The sequence below is a fragment of the Condylura cristata genome, unplaced genomic scaffold (assembly GCF_000260355.1).
Source record: "Condylura cristata isolate star-nosed mole 26May11 unplaced genomic scaffold, ConCri1.0 scaffold00048, whole genome shotgun sequence".
NCBI classification, from domain to species: domain Eukaryota; kingdom Metazoa; phylum Chordata; class Mammalia; order Eulipotyphla; family Talpidae; genus Condylura; species Condylura cristata.
In genome coordinates, this window is record NW_004567149.1 from 1599597 (window position 1) to 1618524 (window position 18928).

Genomic DNA, 18928 nt, shown 5'->3' on the forward strand with positions numbered 1-18928 from the left:
TGTTAGACAAAATGAATGTGTAGCGATACAAATATCTGCCCATATATGCATAGAGGGAGAAGGCAACTGAGGCAAGTGCAGTGTTGGTATTTGGGCCATCGTAGCCACTCTTGAAACATCTTTTTTTCTTGCATTTATAAACATGTGAATGGTGGTTATGTCATCAGAAACAAGATGTCACCGGTGATTCTCAAACAATTTTGCTTCTTTCACCTCTTCTTAGTCTCATCAGTGCCTTTTCTTGAAATAAAATCAGAAAGCATTAAAAGTTGGTATCAGACAGTGGGAAAGTGACTTAAATATAAATAGCTGTGGGGAATCAATCGGATGTGGTGGTTTTATTTTCATTTGCAGTATTCTAGATGTGTTCCTAAAGCTTTTTAATATACTTGCATTTTTTTCTTGAGTATTGTTGTGATATGAGAGACTTGGCAAGCTGTTTCAGCTCTGCATTGTTGCATTCATGTCAGCGATAGTAAATTTTGTGGAGTTTGACATAAAAGGTCTGTATTAAATGATGGTCGGTGTGTTCTTTTGTTTTGAATGAAATTCTTACATGTCTTCCCAACAAGAGGGTCCCCTAGCTCGTGTTGCCTCCTTCATTTCAGAGTGCTCGCCTCCGGGCTGCTGGCATTGGGAAAGATTTCAAAGAGAACCCCAACCTCAGGGATAACTGGACGGATGCAGAGGGCTATTACCGTAAGTTCCCCCTTTGACTGTAAAGTTTGCAGAGTGCGTCGCCTAACATTGCGCTTGGCTCGCGGGAGTCCTGAGAGCGCGACCCCTCTCAGACTGAGTGCCTTGAAGTGCTGTTTCCCTCAGGGAAGGGGTCCCCTGCTTTCCCTCCTGGTGGCTAGAGCTCCTGGCTGTGCGTAGGAGAGATTTGTAACATTTTAAAATGATTTCCGTTTCCTCCTCCTCGATGCTAAGCGTGTGTGAGTGCAGCTGTTCCATAACTGAGTCTGTCCTGTTCTGGTCTCCTGCAGGTGTGAACATAGGGGAAGTCCTGGACAAGCGCTACAATGTGTACGGCTACACCGGGCAGGGCGTGTTCAGTAACGTGGTGCGAGCCCGGGACAACGCCCGGGCCAGCCAGGAGGTGGCCGTGAAGATCATCAGGAACAACGAGCTCATGTACGTGCGGGCCCGTGCGCGGGCAGATGCACACCGTTTAAGGACGTGTGCGTGCAGCCAGTGTCGTGGCTGCGACACGAGAGAAGCTGTTCTTTCTGGCGGGGTTTTCGGTGCATAGTGATGTGTTTATAGGAAGTGTTAGGCTGATCGCATTTAATGCTCTTTAGTACCTACCATGTGCACTAGACTCCTGCTGCTAGTCTCAGGGACGCCTGTCACTGCGGTGCTTGCACTCAGACCAGAGGTGAGCGGCGAAAGGATCGTTCCACTCTGTTTCCGAACACCTGGGAGCCACAGGAGTGGCGACTACTTCTTAGATAATTCTGGGAATTACCGACATCTTTGTGTGTGTGTGTGTGTGTGTGTGTGTGTGTGTGTGTGTGTGTGTGTGTGTGTGTGTGTGTGTGTCCCTTTAAAGGGTGATTGTCAGACACGTTTTAATGCACCATCATTATCATACTGAGCCAGTAGACTCATCTTACAGTTGGTTTTAAAACACTGGAAGGAAGTCTGTGGACTGGTGCTAAGCTTTAGACTGCCAGGGGCTTAGGGGGCTTGTTTTGTATTGTGATGACAGTTGCTAATTTCTCTAGTAGAGACAGTGATTTTAAAATGTAACTTACAGACAAATCACAGCTAGAATTTCAGAAGCTAACTACATATTACTATTTGGTAAGACTTTAATTATTTGAATTTTAAAGTAGCCAGTAGAATTCTTGTTAAAAGTAGTATTTACGTCAGGTCATTTTGTAAAGAATGCAAGATAAATTTTGCTTCAAACAAGGTAGGGTCTTTTTCCTCATTATTTCTATTTTCTTTGATTTTTGGCTGATGGTGAAATAATAATGACAGGGTCCTGTCATTCTTCTGCAGACTTATGAGTACTTAACAAAATACAGTCTGCATCAGGCTGGGATCTTCCTAAATGCTGGATGTATTCAAAGTTGATCATAATTTTCTTTTTCAACTTCAGGCAAAAAACTGGTTTAAAGGAACTAGAATTCTTGAAAAAACTTAATGATGCTGATCCTGATGACAAATTTCATTGTTTACGACTCTTCAGACACTTTTATCACAAGCAGCATCTCTGTCTGGTGTTTGAGCCTCTCAGGTACAGTGTCAAAACCTGTGAATTAACCGAGAAATTCTGTCCCTCTAGCCATTTTAGATCAAGCCATGACAGCTCAGCCCCAGTCTCTGGTTTGATCAGAAACAAGAGTTTTTAACTGGGGTTTAGCTGTCACTAATACACCAAAAGAAAATTGTATGTTCCTGGGCGTGACTCTGTAGTCACTCACCTCAAAGGAAAATTAAAACTAGGTGGGGATGAAAAGAAATGGGAATAGTGGAGTAGAAATAAGATTTTGATCACCCGAACGATGGCTTTATTGTCATGTCGCCGAATGCAAACCCGGACACCAGGGTGTGTCCGTTTATAGGTGGAAAACCAGGTGTGTGTACAACGTTTCATAGGCTCGTTTCAGTGTAAAATTATTTTTCAAAGATTGGGAGAGGCAGTTCTGGAACAGAATATTTTCATTTTAATACATATTTTGAACTTGAGTTTACTTTATACTTGAAAAAATTTTTTACCTTTTTAATTTTATTGTGCATTTTAACCCCTGATGGTGGTGTTGTTGTTTTTCTCTTAAAAGTATGAATTTGCGAGAGGTATTAAAAAAATACGGTAAAGATGTCGGCCTTCATATTAAAGCTGTAAGGTCCTATAGCCAGCAGTTGTTCTTGGCATTGAAGCTCCTTAAGAGATGTAACATCCTGCACGCGGACATCAAGCCAGACAACATCCTGGTAAGTCGTCCGGGCACCTCGTGCTGCGTCTGTGTCCTCACCGTTAAGGCGGCTGCCCCGAGGGCACAGTGACCCCAGAGAGGATTCGCCATACTGATTGCCCATTGCCCGTAACTTCAAGGTTGGCTTCTTTGGAAATCGGGTCATGAAATTTTATAGAGAAGTATAAAGACGGGAAACAGGCTGCTCTCCCAGTTTTTCCCTCTTGATGCAGAGGTAGTAATGTGCTCCCTCTGGCGTCTGACGCGCTGCATGTGATCTGTGTGGAAATATGAAAGGCGTGTTCCCACCTCCGGGAGTGCCCAGAGCAGGCAGTCGGGGACATTAGGGGAGTTGCTGGGCTTGTGGCCTTAAGCCTCAAGGGGCCCGGAAGTGATTTGTTTTTCCTTCACCACTTCCGAAGCCGCGGGTCACACCGTACGCTGTCTGTGGCCAGGGCGTCGTAGGGAAAGGTTTCCTTCCAGTCTTGACCTCTCCGACGAACGGCTTCGGGTGTGGTACTGAACAGATTCACAGTGGTCAAATGTTTCTTGAAATGTGGAAGTAGTGCCATCGAGCCAGTGATTACGCAGCCGAGTGCCCATCCTGGCCGCGCCTCTCCGCCCTGCTCTGGCCTTCAGTCCAGGCGCTGTGCACAGGCGGGCGCTCTGACGCATGTGACTGACTCAAGCGCGTCCGTCAGGTGCTCCTGAATCTAGTTCTTCATTTAGTGTTCCCCATCTCTTTAAAATCTTGAAGTGTTTCCTTCCAGACCGCCACATTAATAATGAGGCATTCCCCTCTGACTTCATGTGACTTGACTATCTGGTGTAAGTTGGGGTTGGAGATGCTGAGTAATTACAGTGAAATGGTGGGTACATTGTGAATGATCAGGTTTGTCTGGTCCATCTCACAGTTGGTTCTTACCTCAGGTTTTTGTTGCTCTGTTGTAAATGGAATACCCCATGCATATCCAGGGATGTGTATACTGTACAACTCAAAGGTGCTTGTAAGTGAACATCTGAGTGACCACCATGGAGGTTCAGGAAGAAGTCGTTGTCAATTCCTTAGAAGCTCTTGTTTTCAAAACTTCATTTTTCTTTGAGTTAGTGCTCAGCTAGTAAAGACTTTCATGTGTATTTCAGAGACCATCACATGGAGCTGTTTGGTGGTTTCAGCAGCAGTGGGGTGGACATGCCACGCTGCCCCGGGAAGTGGGTGTTGTGTAGCCAGAGGGCGCGCGCAGGTGTGGACACCCTGCCTCTCGCGCTGCTCGGCCGGGCAAGGGGTCCCTCTGGGAGAGCCTGATTTTAAATGGTCTGGGGTTTTCTCAGGGTATCGAAACTGCATTCTTAAGTAGCTGGATGCAGTTTATTCTTTAAAGAGCTTTGAAAATTCTTTTCCCTTTGAAGATGCCGTTTTCCTGACCCCCCAGCTGGAGAGAGAGGTTATCGATGTGGCAGCTGGAAGTCACCATCTCTGTAATTGGTTTTAATTCTGGGACACCAGCTGGATGGCCCCATCTTGAACACTGATGAGACTTTATGACGTCCCAGTAGAGAACACCTAGGACTATTTATTTAAAGTGTCATGTTCTTTGGGGTGGGAACAGTAGGCCAAGTTCAAGTCCCAACTCGGAATTTGTGTGTGTCTCTTTTGAAGGGGGGAAGGGACTCTGGAATGTGAATTATCTGCACTTGTTAATCCTGCACATGCTTCCGACTCCTGAGTGCCAGCAGTCTTGGGAGCGCCTCCGGCCTTTCTCGGCAGATGTCACTGTTGCTGTGTATGTTGACATATTCACAGAGGAAAAGGAAACCAATGACTAATACAGAGTTGATGTTTATCTGTTATGCCAACTGTATTTAACATTCTCTTGACTAATACCTCCTTTGTATTTAAGGAATTTGATGTTTTTAGAGTTGAGGTGATTGCTAAATTTGGCATAGTCCAGCAGCTTCGGATGAAGAATGTTTTTTTTGGTTTTATAAAAATTTAATCCACCTGCTTTCACTGCCACGTAGTTTTCTGGCAACTGAAAGTTACCTTAAGTCAATCAAAAGTTAATCTGAGTCTGATCCCTTATTAATGAATGTTCATGCTCCTCTAAATTATAACTTTATTCAGGTTCTGGGGGACTTAAAGGAGGCACTTTGCTTCAAGGAGATTTTTCTGTCTGTCCTACCCCTTTTTAAGTGCTGTTCGTTAAAATTGACTACTTGGTATTATTGCTTATTTCCTCACTGATTAATGTTGTCTTACTAATTACAATAAATAGTTGGTAGCTTTTAATTTTCCATAAGAAATTGAGTTATAAAGAGAAAAGGAATTTTTTAACCAAGTAAGTTTGTTCTCAAAGATTGAAAATAACTTCTCAAAGTCAGTTTTTGTCTTAATTGTTCTTGGCATGAATTAAACTTCCATGATAAAATGTTTTGCAGGTTAATGAATCAAAAACCATTTTAAAGCTCTGTGACTTTGGGTCAGCTTCACATGTGGCGGATAACGACATAACACCTTACCTTGTCAGTAGATTTTATCGTGCTCCTGAGATCAGTAAGTTTCTTTGGGAGCTTTTGGCCTGGGACATCGTATGCGAGGGAAACAGCACATGTAGTGTCTCGGTGCTGTTTTCGCCGCGCTTCAGCAGCTGCACCAGGAAGGGAACCATAGCAAGGCCGTGTCCTCAGGTGGATGGCGGTAGTGGTGGCAGGAGTCTTGATCACGTCTGGCGGGAGTGGCAAATTGGTTATGGAAAGCCCTCAGTTCCGAAGACTGCTCTGATGACTCAGGTCTGAGTATCAGAGTCAGGAGTGCGTGGGCCTTCGTCTCTCTGTCCTGTTGGGCTGATGAGCGCCTCTGCCAGAGGTGAAATGAAAAGAGAAAGAATTCCTTACTTTTCCCTAGCCCCCTCGTTTTTTAAAGACTTAAGTTTAAGGCTCTCTAAGCACTGGTGGGAAAGAGTGCAGTGTTAGATACGGTTTTGTGTACAAGCTCAGTTAATCTCCCACTCGTGGGGATAAATAGTAGTCTTTATCATGCACACATATTAAAACTTCTGTTTTGTTCTCAGTTATAGGTAAAAGCTATGACTATGGTATAGATATGTGGTCTGTAGGTTGCACCTTATATGAACTCTATACAGGAAAAATTCTATTTCCTGGCAAAACCAATAACCATATGTTGAAGCTCGCCATGGATCTCAAAGGAAAGATGCCAAATAAGGTGAGACATTAGTCTGGGCTACGTTTCCAAGGCCTTGGTGGTGACTTCCTGAAAACGCCTGGGTTGCTGGCACTTAACTAGTCCCTGATGGCTGCTGAGCCGCGTGAGATGGACAGTCTGCGACTGCCCTGCTGCCCTTCTCGCCGCCGGGGTCTGCTCAGACGGGAGAAAGAGGACAGCCCCTTCCTCTGTCCCCTATCGTGTGCTTTTCCAGACCTTGTCAGCAGGAGGGCGGAAACCTTTGGTTGGGCAGAACTGCAGTGCGGGCGGTCTTGGCGCCCTGGCTCGTGTGTGCTGCGTTCAGCACATGCCCTCTGGCCTTCGTCTCCGCCGCCCTGGCTCGTGTGTGGGCCCTCGGGGCAGGCAGCGAGGCGCTGGGGGCTGGCACCAGGCCTGCCGGAGAGCTGGAATGAAAAAGATGAGTCCGGCTGGATGGTGGGACGGAGCGTCGGTGGTCAGAACAAAGCAAGCAAATCCTGGGGGGGGAGGGGGGAGGTGGCTGCCAGCTGTTCCTTAAGATCGGAAGTTACTTGGAAAAGGGCGGTACCAAGAGCATTCGCCCACGAGACTAGTTTTGTAACAGAACGCACCTGTCACGCTTCAGCTCTACTAGTCAGCGCTCTGATGACTGAAGCAGGAGCCTTAGGCACTTACAAGATATATCTTGCCTGGCTACTGTATTTTAAGCTTTTTACAATTTCAGCTCATTGGCTGAATTTCTAAGAGGTTTATAGATTTTTTCCCTGTGGATCAGAAGCTATTAGGATGATTTTTTGATACTGTCCAGACCCTGCCACACTGGACTTGTTTTGAATAGGCTGCACCAAAATTAGCAGTACTGACACAGCGGATCCTCAGAGAACAATTAAATACCACATTAACGAGAATATCAGTCCTGGGTTCCAGCGCACCAAACTACGTCATTCAGGGGTCTGCTTTTGTTAGCCATTTCCGACAACCTGTTGACAACATTCAAGAATTGGGGGGGGGGGGGGATGCTGTAAAATGACATTCATTTGTTTTCTTAACGGCCAAGAGAAAAGACCCCACTTGTGCAGTACTCTCCTAGAACAAGTGTTCAGGTCTGCTCACGTCCCTATTTTGAGTAGTCACAGCACGGCCTGGTAAGTGCTTTTGACCTTAACTTACAGAAATACAATTTTAGTCACAGCATTTTTATTAGCTTGTCCAAAGATGTCTCTGGAAAGCAGGAATCAGATCATTTCAGTGAGGAAGCCCCGGAGACTAAATGATCCTGGTGTGGCTTGTTGTGTACTAATTTTTCTTTTTTAAAAAGATTTATTTACTCATGTACAGAACTGGGGTGCAGGCCAAGGCGCAGGGGCAGTGAGAGGACTCAGCAGAGAAAGTGGGGAGCAGAACAGGCAGATGTGCTGACTACATTGCTGAGGGCACAGGGGGCGGGTCAGGAGAGGTCTGCGGCGCCGTGTGGGCCAGCTCTGGGCCGGACCAGACCACACTGAAGTGGCTGGTTCACGTGCAGTGCTGTGCTTTAACCTGCTGTGCCCCCAGGGAGGGCCGTGTATTAAGTTGTTGGTAAGCCGAACTCTCTGTTTTTGTTTTGGGTACCAGATGATTCGGAAAGGTGTGTTCAAAGACCAACATTTCGATCAAAACCTCAATTTCATGTATATAGAAGTTGATAAAGTAACAGAGAGGGTAAGTCTCTTTTAAGCACGCTGTGTGACTGCTTCTGTGGTTATCTGAGTTCTGGGCGGTACTAGAAGCTCTGAGGGTCTTAAAACTAATTTGTTTTTGCTCTTGGCCACTTCCTCAATAAAACATGAAGAAGTCAGTGAGATGACTAGTGTGAGTTTTTACTATAGGTTAGTGTTCGGGCCCTCTTCCTCTCCCAAGCTCTCTTTCTTAGTCTGGATCCTGTGTAAAGTGATATTTTTGAAGTGAAAACTGATGGTGTTACTGTCCCTGATTCAGAACCCTTTGCCTCCCTACCGCCCGGCAGTTTATCCAAGTCCTCTCTGACCAGAGCCCTGTCCCTCCACGCTGCCCTCCGACCGCACTGCTCCGTGAGCCCTGCCTGGCCGTCGCGGCGGTCAGCTGGGCTCAGCCGGACTAGCTCTGTGCCTTTGCTCCGCGCCCTCCCCGGGCTTCCTTGCTTCTGTCTTCCTCATCCCCTGAAAAATTGTACTCGCCCTCAAGCCTCCGCTGAAATCGGGGCTCTGGGAGTGCCTTTGTACAGCCTCCATTACTCTGTGTGTGCCCGGCAGCCCCAGGCGACACTCCAGGGCAGCTCCGTGTCTGTGTCGCATCTGCAGGCCAGGGGCTGACACGACAGGAAGCAAGTGCTGTTTGCTGTTAACTTTTTCATTGCTTAACAGTGTTTTCAAATTCTCAGAATTTCTTTCTGTTGCCTTTTGAACTTGTAGCCAAATTAAATTGCAGTGATACTTAGAAATGCTCTATTAATTAAATTGGGGTTGACCTTTTTCAGTGTTTGCTGCTTAAGATAGACTGATACTGATTTTTTGATAGACAAAACACAATCTGATTTTAGTTACATATGTTTAGTAACTTATTTAGAGATATGCAATTTTAAAATCATTTTAGGAGAAGGTTACTGTCATGAGCACCATTAATCCAACTAAGGACCTGCTGGCCGACTTGATTGGGTGCCAGCGACTTCCTGAAGACCAGCGCAAAAAAGTGCACCAGTTAAAGGACTTGTTGGACCAGATCCTGATGTTGGACCCGGCTAAACGGATTAGCATCAACCAGGCCCTTCAGCATGCCTTCATCCAGGAAAAAATTTAAACGAGATGAAGAAGCTCCCAGGGTTTGAGTAATTAGATACAAAGACTGAAGAAATCTCACAGCAGTTTATTAATGTATATAAACTTATAAATATTTCTCCAGCAAATTTGAGGAAGCATGATATATTTGAATTAACACCAAGGGTGATATTTCCTTTAGAAATGTTAGTTAATCTGTTTTGTGTCTTACGTGAAATTTTACTGTAGAATTGTTTTAATTGCCAAGACTGCACAGATTTACAGTGCTAATGTATATGGTTGCAGTTCACATAAAAGACAAAAGCACCTGCTATCAACGAGTAGTAATGTTGGGTGGTTGATTTACTCATAGCAGACTTGGCTTCAGTTTGGTCTTCAGAGAAAATGGCCAGCGTAAATGCTGTTTATATTCACGTTTTCCTAGGTGTGTGTGCAGGCCACAGCAGCATGCCCTGGGTGTAGTCAGTGCCGAAAGGGGTCTGTTCCTTCTTGAGCCTGCCTGCAGGGACGGTCTCCTCTTTTAAAGCAGGTTGTGTACAACATTCAGTACACTGAAGGTAAGCTAAACCATCAACATCACTGGTGTTTTACAATGTTATTTGATTGGAGCAATGGACGAATGAGGGATATTAGCTTTGTGGCAGAATTCCCTGCATGTGTGATAATGGATCTTGTTTTATTTTTTGGCATTGCGACTGTGGCATAGTTACAATTTCTGTTCTGTTCATCACATTTAAAATTGGAAGAGTACGCGCTTGATGGATAGAGCGCCTTCAGTGTACTGTTTCTTACTAACTTTAATTTTTTTTAAATCAACTTGCTATAGACTTTATATACATTTTGTTAAATACAGTTCCCTTAGTAATAGAAATGGCGTAGCTTTCATTTACTAATGACAAATGTTGAGGCCTGATTCTGAAAGTCCTCATATTTAAAAGTTAGACAGACAACATAATGAAATTTTTAACTATTTGTATGTCATTTTGGAAGTGTAATGCTTTATGGTAAAAGTGTTTTCATTTGTTCATTGTTTTCATTATTTGTGATCATGTTGTCTTTCAATACAGGCGTAACCCTTCTACTCTTGAACAAAGCAGCTGCTTTTTAAAAGCGGTAATTGCTTCTTTACCTTTTATTTCTTTTGTAAATGAAGCTTTTCTTTAAGAATGTGACTTTAAAGTGTTGTCTATTGCATAAAACAGTTGACACTCACTTATTGTAAAGTGAAGATTGTTCTACTGCATGTGAAGTGGGCCATGCAGATTTCTGTATGTTCTCAGTATGCATCACTAGATAATAAAGTCTTTTGTGAACCAGGCATTTGTAGCCATTTTTAAAAGCTTTTGTCTTCAGTGCTGGTAAGTCAGGTAAACCATAAATAGTTAAAAGCAACTTTTCATTTCTTCCTTTTAGTCTTTAAAATAAATATTTGTTAGATGATGTAACCCAGCCAAAAAGCTAATCATGTTGTTACTGATGATGACTAGGGTCCTAATTGTTTCATCCCAAACCCTGCAAGTATTGTCAGCATTCAGTGTAGAGAGGTAATTCCTGTAGGGTATGGGGTATAATTCAGGATTTAACTAATGTTTCTGCTATTTTCTCACTTTTCCTTTTGATGGTGCGGAAAGAGAAAAGGAAAGCGGGGCACAGGCCATCGACGCCTTCTCCCAGGGTCTGATTTGCTGAGACACCAGCTTCACCTTCTTAACAAGGTTATTTCTGACAGCATGTGTAGATAAACATTTAGCAACGATTTAAGACAAAATCATGTAAATCCGCTTGGTTTTTACAACACAGAGGAATTCGTGTTTTTAACATGGTAGAAGAGATTTTTCGGAAATGTATGTGATCTTTTCTGTTTGGGCAGTAAAGCTCATGCTTGCCTCCCTGAGGAATGTGGAAAAGAACCAGGTTTTAGGGGGTTAAGTGCTATTTTTTAAATTGTAAATGGGATTTTTTTATTTACCCAGGCACCTAATTACAACAAGCATGCACATTTTGGTGCGGTCAAGAATGGGAGGTCAGAGTAGCAGCATTCTTCTGGTGGGTTTGCTCCCTTTAAAGACGAAATGAACCACAGCCAGAAAGGTGATAGATGCTAGAATAAGCCGACTTTGAATCTGCACCCCGTCTCTTCCTGCCTTAGACTTGTCCAGATAAGCCCAGGTGGCTTCGTCTTCAGGTGGCGTGAAGTGCAGCCTTTTAAGACAAGGCTCTCGCTGCAGCCTCTGCCCTGCCAGCCGGCAGTGACTCCCCCACCCCGCCCTTGAGGCCGTGAGCGCATGCTGCGACTCAGTCTTCGGGAGTGGCTTCCACTCGGGGCTGCTCACGTGTTGATGCCTCTGGTGGTTTCCATAGTTTCATTGACTGTAATGATTTAATTAAGATAACTTCCACTAGAAAACAGTTCATCTTATGCCTTCAGAGCTTTTACATATTCTTTTAAAAAACAAAGTTGCTTGTTACTTGTTCTTTGTGTTTTAGGTGCAGCTCAGTGGAAGATGATGGCAACCAGAAGACATGAGCTAAGGTTTCTGTCCCATAAAAGATTAAAAACAAACAAAAAAGAATCTTCCATTTTTGTCCAATTTTTAGTTTTCAGCATTATGATTTGGGTTTCATTAATGTTTGATTTAGAATAGCCGTGCTCTGTGGTGTCATCGTAAAGTGCTTGTTGATCATGTCCTGCCCGCCCCCCTCCCCTGGGCTAGTGCAGCGGTCGGGGCTAGTGATGCCGAGGGCTGGGTGGGCGCTTGGCCCACGGGCTCCTCACAGGGTGGCCGGGGGCTCCTAGGAGACCGTGGTTGGTCTCAGCTTCAGGCGTGGGGTCCCTGATGTGCAGAAGAGCCCAGAAAGAATGCGAAGGTCCCTCGTGACTCAGTTTCGTGACTGCTCTGTTCTGCAGTTTCATCAGTGCTCTAGTCACGATTTGAAAAGACTCCTGAGCCAAGTGTCAGTTTTGCTTCCCCAGGGAAAGAGACGATCTCTTGTAGATCTTTGGTATCACCGAGTTAGCACTCAAGTGACAGGTTGTTGATCTATCTATGCATGATTTTTTCAATTTGTGACTTCGCTGAGACAGATCTAGAATTCTGTGACCTCTATTCCTGTAAGGTGATTTAGTATTGAATCATTAGTTTCAAACCTGCATTCACGTTTCAGGGTAACTAACTTTTGAATAGAATTATCTTAGAAGGTCCTGGCAAAAAAAAAAAATGTGATTGTCAGGCTTCAGACTTCCTAAGACATAGCCCTCAAAGAGGTCATTGTTCTTTTTTTAGTTGGGGGGATAGTTGAGATCTAAGAGCATGTACACTCTGGGTAGAGCTTCTGAAGGTTATTAGAAGTGAGGTTAGAACGCTGAGGTTTTAATGGGAAGAATGTCCTGGTAAGACCCTCGTAGTATTTGTGTTCACCTGCAAGCCCTCGTGAGTAGCATCCTGCTTTTCCCTAATGCTTCTCTTTCTCATTCCATTCTGCTGCTTTCTCGAAACTATTTTGTGTTTTAAAACAATATAATTTTTACTTTTTTGGGTTTTTCCCACTAACAAAAACAAAATATACAGGGAATGGAAATTTTTTATATAATGTTTTATACAGTAGGTGGGTAGAAGCAATGAATGACATGTACTGTTTTCACATTTGACCCATATTTGCATTCCTTCTCTGCTTTTCCTGCCCTTTCTGTCAGTCGAGCTCCCGTTGACTAAGGGCTAGTTGGAAATAAAGTCTCTCAGGTGAGAGAAAAGAATTCGTTAGTCATAAAGCGGGCCAAGCGTGAAGGAATGCCTGTACAGGGGCAGTAGGGAAGAAGCTCGGCACTCAGGCCCGTAGTTTCCTTGTGGACATCGGGCTTCGTGAGCGGCTCTTCAGTGGCCTGGTTCATGCGTAGACTCATGTGGATCCTACTCTCCCAGGTGGAATGGCCTCCTTATAAATAAAGAGTCCACTACAAACCATTCGTGTTTCTCACATGTCAGTAGTGCACACTGAATTTACTCTTTAAATGTTTTCCAGTTGTTTTGGTAGAAAGCATCATGGCATCTTTAATTTTTCTTCTCCTTCTATGTATAGGGTAAGGGACTGTTCTTCTGAAGAATCTTTCCATTTAGTGATCAAGATATGGAAGCTGATCTCTGAAAATGTGTATCCTAATTGTCTGGTATCGTTTGAACTGTAACCTGCTTTTGAGCAGTGCAGTGTTCCCAATTGACTTACTGGGAAAACCTAATAAAGTCTTCCTCGTTAGAATGTTGTCTCCTGCTTTTTCCTTTGCTTGTCTTGGTATTTTATGTGTGTCAGTCAAAGGTGTGGAGGGGTGATGACCAAACAGCTGGGCAGAATCTGCCCTTGCCAGGGCTGGGTAACCGCCAGCTGAGTTTGATCATCCTTAGAAACATCCAGAATTTCGTGGAGCAAGTTAATGCAGCACACAGTTGTAAGGGAACTCCCAAGTCTGGTCTGGTTGTCCTGATAACCGAGCACGCTCTACCTTTTTCTTCAGTGATTGGATGGAGTGACTTCGATGCAGAAGGGAAGCCTGACAATCTGGGCTCTTACCCTGAGTCTGCGGACCTCTTCTCTTCAGAAGGGTCTTCGCTGTTCAAAGCACAGAAAAAACACTTTATTAGGGGACTCGGGAGGTGTGTGGTCAGCGCCAGCAGAACAGGGCTGGAGGGCGTCGGGGGGGCTTCGGGAATGGCAGGATGGCGGCAGCCCGGAGAGCCACCTTGGTGGGCCCCCGTCTGTTCCGCTGGGTGTGTCACCTGAAGGGTGTCAGTAGTGTCTGGGGAGGAGGGGGCGCTCCAGACCCAAGAGCAACCCTGTGTTGTGCTTGATTTTAAGAAGTCAGACCCCGCTTGGCTAAGCACCAAAGTGAAGCTGGAAAACACCGATACGTGGATTAACTAAACCTGGGAATTGATGAGTAAGGCGTGCACCCAAGCTGCCGAAGCAGAGCCCCTAATCCATAGGGCCCTCTGACAAGCTTCACCAGTGCTCCTTCAACGATCACCAGAGGAGTTGACATCCAACCAGCCTGAAAAGTAGCCAAGTACCAGTATTTGCAGGTGGTTTCTGATTACTGCCACCGCCTCACCCCCACACCCATTGATTCTCTCCACCAAATTGGCAGGCTTTTACCTGTTTGAAGTGAGCCCCCCAACCCCCCCCCTCCCCCTTGCTGTAGAAGAACTTGAGGTGGTATGTACTTCCTGGGTTCAGCAGGTACTTAGTTTAAGCAGAAAAAGGCTGCCAGCAACTCTTTGCTAAGTGGTCATGACATGGAAATTACTGGCCTCTTGGACTTAGTGACGCCAGCAACACGGCTAACACATTTTTTACACAACTGGAGGCAACTTTAGATGCCAGTGACAAACTTCACAGATGTGTACTTAGCGGCTCTTTTAAGATACAATCTCCTAAAAAGTCTGGTTATGTTTCCAGTAAAACCTTTCCCCTTAAGTACCTTCTCTGAGACATCGGCACCCAGCAATAGTTCACTCCCCACATTCAAAGGCCCCAAAGCAGTCGAGTGCAGAAATTCGTTCCTGGAACCTCTGGCCCATTTTCCACCCCTCCCTCTCAGGCCACTCCACCACTCTGCTCCTTTCCTGGCAGTCGCAAGTCTGTGCTAGGCCCCTGGTCCCTGGCCCTCCCCTGAGAAGAACAGTTAACGCCTCCGGTGAGCTGTCTCCATGGGCATGGTGGACCCCTGTGTCCTTCCAGCTTTCCCTGATACTTCTCCGACACGTCATTCAACCCTCACACGGTAAAAGGCAATCTACCGTCTACCTTTTAAGTCGTCTGAAGCACAGGTCAGTCAAGGCACCAGCCTGAGGTGTGAGGGCTGCTAAGTGGCAGAGGCTGGGGTCAAAGCCATTTGGTGACTGCTGTGCCACTCCTAACAGGAAGAGAGGAAACTTGAGGTTCAGTTACTCTGACATTTACATGAACTGTCCTTTAATTGCTCTCCCTGACACCTAACCCAAGTAGTCCATCTTATTTGAGGGGAGGGGTATGTCACAAAACATTTAAATTGACTTTTGTGTGGACGGTGAAGAGAGACCTTTTCTCATGTTTACTTTTGGTAATGTTTGCAGTTTGAGTCATGCTTGTGATTTTTCTAATGTTTAAGAAAAACTACTTTGAGTTTACCAACCACTCACTGAAACAAAAGCATTTACCCACACCCGACCCAAACATCAAAACTTAGATCTATACATTTTACATCAAATTTTTCCTACACAATATTTTTCTTTCAAAGATATATGCATACAAGAACTGGGGTACAAGCCAGAGGTGAGGTATGAGAGGATTCACCAGAGACAGAGTGGGAAATAGATAGGCAGATTGACAGAACACTGCTGAGGGGAGAAGTGGAAAGACAGAAGTCTACTCTGCAACGTGGGTCACCCCCTGGCTGGGGATCGAACTCACGTTGCAGTGACTGCGGAGAGCTTCGCAGTGTTACACTTTAACCTGTTCCACCACCAGAGAGGGCCCTTGTGTGCTACTTTAACAGAAGATGAACCTGAGCTTTGAAGAGCAAGCAAATCCCCAGAGGTCAGAAGAGTAGACAGAAGAGGTTTGTGGAGCTGGGGAGGGAAAGCAGAAAAGGGACCAGACAACTGAACACATCAGTGATGGAAGCCATGGCCTCACTAGGCCCTCATAAGAACTCAAAACTACAGCAGGACTACAACCATTACACCATTTATTGATGATGGAGTTACACTGGAAACAAAACAGTGTTGAATGGAACACCTTCCTGACTAAGTGACACACTTCTCTGAAACGTAATGTGCAAAAGAGGTCCCGTCTGCCCGTGCAGGCGCCTCGGGGGCTGCGTAGGGGCATCTCGGCAGAGATCGGCACAAGTCCCACTCTGTCTCGTGTCGAGCAAATGAGAGTGTGATTCTGTTACCTGTATCTCTGAACCATGAGCCATATTTGAGCTGGACTCCTGGGAACAGATGTGCTCAAGTGAAAGAAAGTGTTACTTTTGGTCAATGGGTGAGCACTTGTCCTTGACGATAAAGGATGGGGATAAACAGTTTAGCTTCTGAATATAGAAGGGTCTGTTCAATGCTATATTTTTTCGGTGAAGTTTCTTTCTGGACCTTGACGCCTTAATTTCTTCCCTCTGGCTTTCCGGGAAAGACAGAGGTAAGGGTGAAATGGCCACCGGAGACCTCGGGGGCAGACATCTGGCCGACACCATTTTGACCAGTGAGGGACTTGTTTGGGCAGCTGTGGGCTTAGTGGAGAGCTCTTGGCATGGAATGAAGATGGGACTTTTGGGACTCCTGAAGTCGTCGTAAGTTGCAACCAGCCGTTTCCCAGAGGAAGAGCCTTTTAGCGACGGTCGAGCGCTCCACTTATATTTGCCAGCACTGTTCCAGTTCCATTTTGCCACATTTTGTTCCAGTTTGCTAGGCCCAGAATTGCTTTTTCTTTTTTCTCGATTTTTATCTACACCCATGGTCTGAAGACTTAATGAATCAGAAGGCTTTGGCTGTCTCCCCTTGGGGAGAGCCTTCGAGGAAGATGGTCGTTCACTGACTGCCAGGGTGCAGAGGGTGCCGGGCAGTCGTGGCCGCTCCTTCTGTACAGTCACGTGTTGTAATCTCTCCATTTCCAGTAAGCGGGTTATCAGGCGGTCAACAGAGCTCTCTGCGGGGTCCATGGTCCCTTTCCAACTCTCAGACTTGGAAAGGGCTAATTTGTGCAAGTCCAGGGTGTTGAAAGGAGGGGGGAGAAAATCGGGATATAGGAATCCCTCGCTCGACTCCTCTGTGAAAGCCTCTTCTACAGTTTCTATTGTCTCTGGTTTTAAGTTCAGGTCCATCTTTTTAAAATAACTCAGTAAAGAGTCGCTTGCCTTTTCACTTTCTGACACATCACTTTCATCTGTTAGATTTTCTTCCACACTGCTGTTTCCACATTTCAAATTCCAGTTCAGTGGAGATAAAACGTCACTGCTGTTGTCTTCCCTTGAATATAAAGTAAGGCGCGGCTCCATTTTGTCCTTAGAAAAGTCTCCGTCACTGTAGGGCCAGCAGAGACCCAGAGGCACCTGCAGGCCAGGGTAGGGAGCAATTTGCTTATCAACGGGGGGACTCAGAGAGTCGTTCAGCGTGAACAGCCTTATGGAATTGTTGGTTATGTTAAAGCCAGTCTCCATAGAAGAGTTCTTGAAATCCCTTAAAAGAAAACGAGTGAAGAAATGAATGACATATTGCCTGGAATGGAGCTGCTGTCAAAATGGTAACAACTAAGTAACCCCATCACCGGCTGGTTAACGCCTAATGCTCAGGGATACACGTGTCTACCTAGCAGTAACAGAAATGTTCATTTCCTAATCTACCCTCATTACATTCAGCTATATGCAATTTTTAAAAGTATAGATTGGAATATTAGCTGGGCATTCTGCTGTCCATGCTCAGGTGAAGAGAAATCTAGTGCTTGAGGGGCGCAAGGTTAAAAGTGACTAATTCTGGTCCCTTGCTGGTGGCGCAGTGGGGTGAAGCGCCGCACTATGAAGCTCTCCGAAGAACTGCAGCATGAGCAGGATCCCTGGCCAGGGAGCTGACCCCCGCTCTGTCTCTGGTGAAGCCTCTCACTGCCCCTGTGCCCCTGTTCTGTACGCATAAATAAACAAATATTTTTTTTAAAAAAGCCAGAGGGAAATCACTTTATGTTTATAAATGGTCACAGACACGGGTCTAAGTCGTGTAATGCGAAAGCATGAAACTTGGAGGTAGAAGCTGGTATTTCGTGGATGCCCAACTTCTAACTCTGCCCTTGACCAGCCCTGCCAGCTTTAATGACGCATCCCTGTAAACGTAGTATTCTGTGTAGGTCCGCACCAACCCCATGAGACAGGCAGTGATTTGCTACCTTTCTGGGTAAGGAAACCAGGGCACACCTGGTAAGTGGAAGAGCTGGGATTTCAAGCCAGATGCTGGGACCCCAGGTCTGTGACCTTGGCTGTTGCCCTTGAAGGCCTCAGTTTGTTTGCTCCACTGTTCATGTGATAAAATTCAATTGACTTGGGCCCTCCCTGGTGGCGCAGCAGGTTAAAGCACAGCACTGAGAAGCTAAAGCTACTTCCGCATGAGTTCGATTCCCGCCTGCCCCGGAGGTGACCACATAGCGCGGCAGACCTCTCCTGACCCGCCCGCTGCTCCCCTCAGCAGTGTACTTCATCGATGCCTGTTCTGCTCCCCACTCTGTCTCTGGTGAAGCCTCTCACCGCCCCTGAGCCTCTGGCCTGTACAAATAAATAAATCTTAAAAAAAAAACAAAAAAAAAAATCAATTGACTTAACATGACCTCTCAATTTGAAATTCTTGTTCCCAGCTGGTAAAAACAGTAGGCACTGGGCCCTCCCTGGTGCACAACGGTTTAAAGCGGATCACTTCTGAATCCACTGAAACATGAATTCGATTCCAGGCCAGGGAGCTGACCCATATGGTGCAGCGGACCTCTTCTGACTTGCCAGCTGCTCCCCTCAGGAGTATACTTCATCTGTCAGCCTGTTCTGCTCCCCACTCTGTCTCTGATGAATCCTCTCACCACCCCTGCTCCTCTGGCCTGTACCCCAGTTCTGTATGCATAAATAAATAAAGCTTAAAAAAAAAGTAGGCACCAGTTTTCCTCAGGACATTAGTCACTGTGCTTCCCCTGGTCACCCCTGAATTCCAACCTGAAGTGAGCGTAAAATCATCTGATAGGAAATTGTTATCAAGGGAAACACCCTGTTGTCAAAACTAGGTCAAAACAGAGGAAGAGAACTCAGATCTGCATTAAGAAATACACACGGTGTGTAAAAGCGACATGGCAGGGTTCGATAAAGTGTTAATTTGCAAATAATAGTAACCTGTATTTTTTTTAAAGATTTATTTATTTATACAGAACTGGGGTACAGGCCAGAGATGCGGAGGGTTAGAGGATTCACCAGAGACAGTGGGGAGCAGAACAGGCAGATCGATGCAGTACACTGC

At 45.5% G+C, this 18928-nt stretch overlaps 2 protein-coding genes across 10 annotated transcripts in view; one reads left to right on the plus strand and one right to left on the minus strand.

The window, feature by feature from the left end:
• Window positions 1-13161, plus strand: part of PRPF4B (pre-mRNA processing factor 4B) — a 32672-nt gene extending 19511 nt beyond the window's left edge. Inside the window, exons 8-17 of one of the 9 annotated variants that reach the window (XR_001146182.1) lie at window positions 609-699; window positions 987-1134; window positions 2108-2245; window positions 2790-2943; window positions 5364-5478; window positions 5996-6147; window positions 7741-7827; window positions 8737-10633; window positions 11406-11451; window positions 12996-13161. Coding sequence is in view for 1 of the 9 variants with exons in the window: in XM_004694840.2 (XP_004694897.1) it covers window positions 609-699; window positions 987-1134; window positions 2108-2245; window positions 2790-2943; window positions 5364-5478; window positions 5996-6147; window positions 7741-7827; window positions 8737-8940 (1089 nt within the window). In the remaining 8 variants the exon portion in view is untranslated. Of the gene's footprint in view, window positions 1-608; window positions 700-986; window positions 1135-2107; window positions 2246-2789; window positions 2944-5363; window positions 5479-5995; window positions 6148-7740; window positions 7828-8736 lie in introns of all 9 variants that reach the window. The other 8 variants (XR_001146185.1, XR_001146180.1, XR_001146181.1 and 5 more) reach the window with 8 other exon arrangements.
• A 2527-nt stretch (window positions 13162-15688) lies between these two features.
• FAM217A (family with sequence similarity 217, member A) overlaps window positions 15689-18928 on the minus strand; it is an 8793-nt gene continuing 5553 nt past the window's right edge. The window contains exon 6 of the mRNA XM_004694842.2: window positions 15689-17125. Within this exon, the coding sequence (XP_004694899.1) occupies window positions 15919-17125 (1207 nt within the window). The 3' untranslated portion in view covers window positions 15689-15918. The remainder of the gene's footprint in view (window positions 17126-18928) is intronic.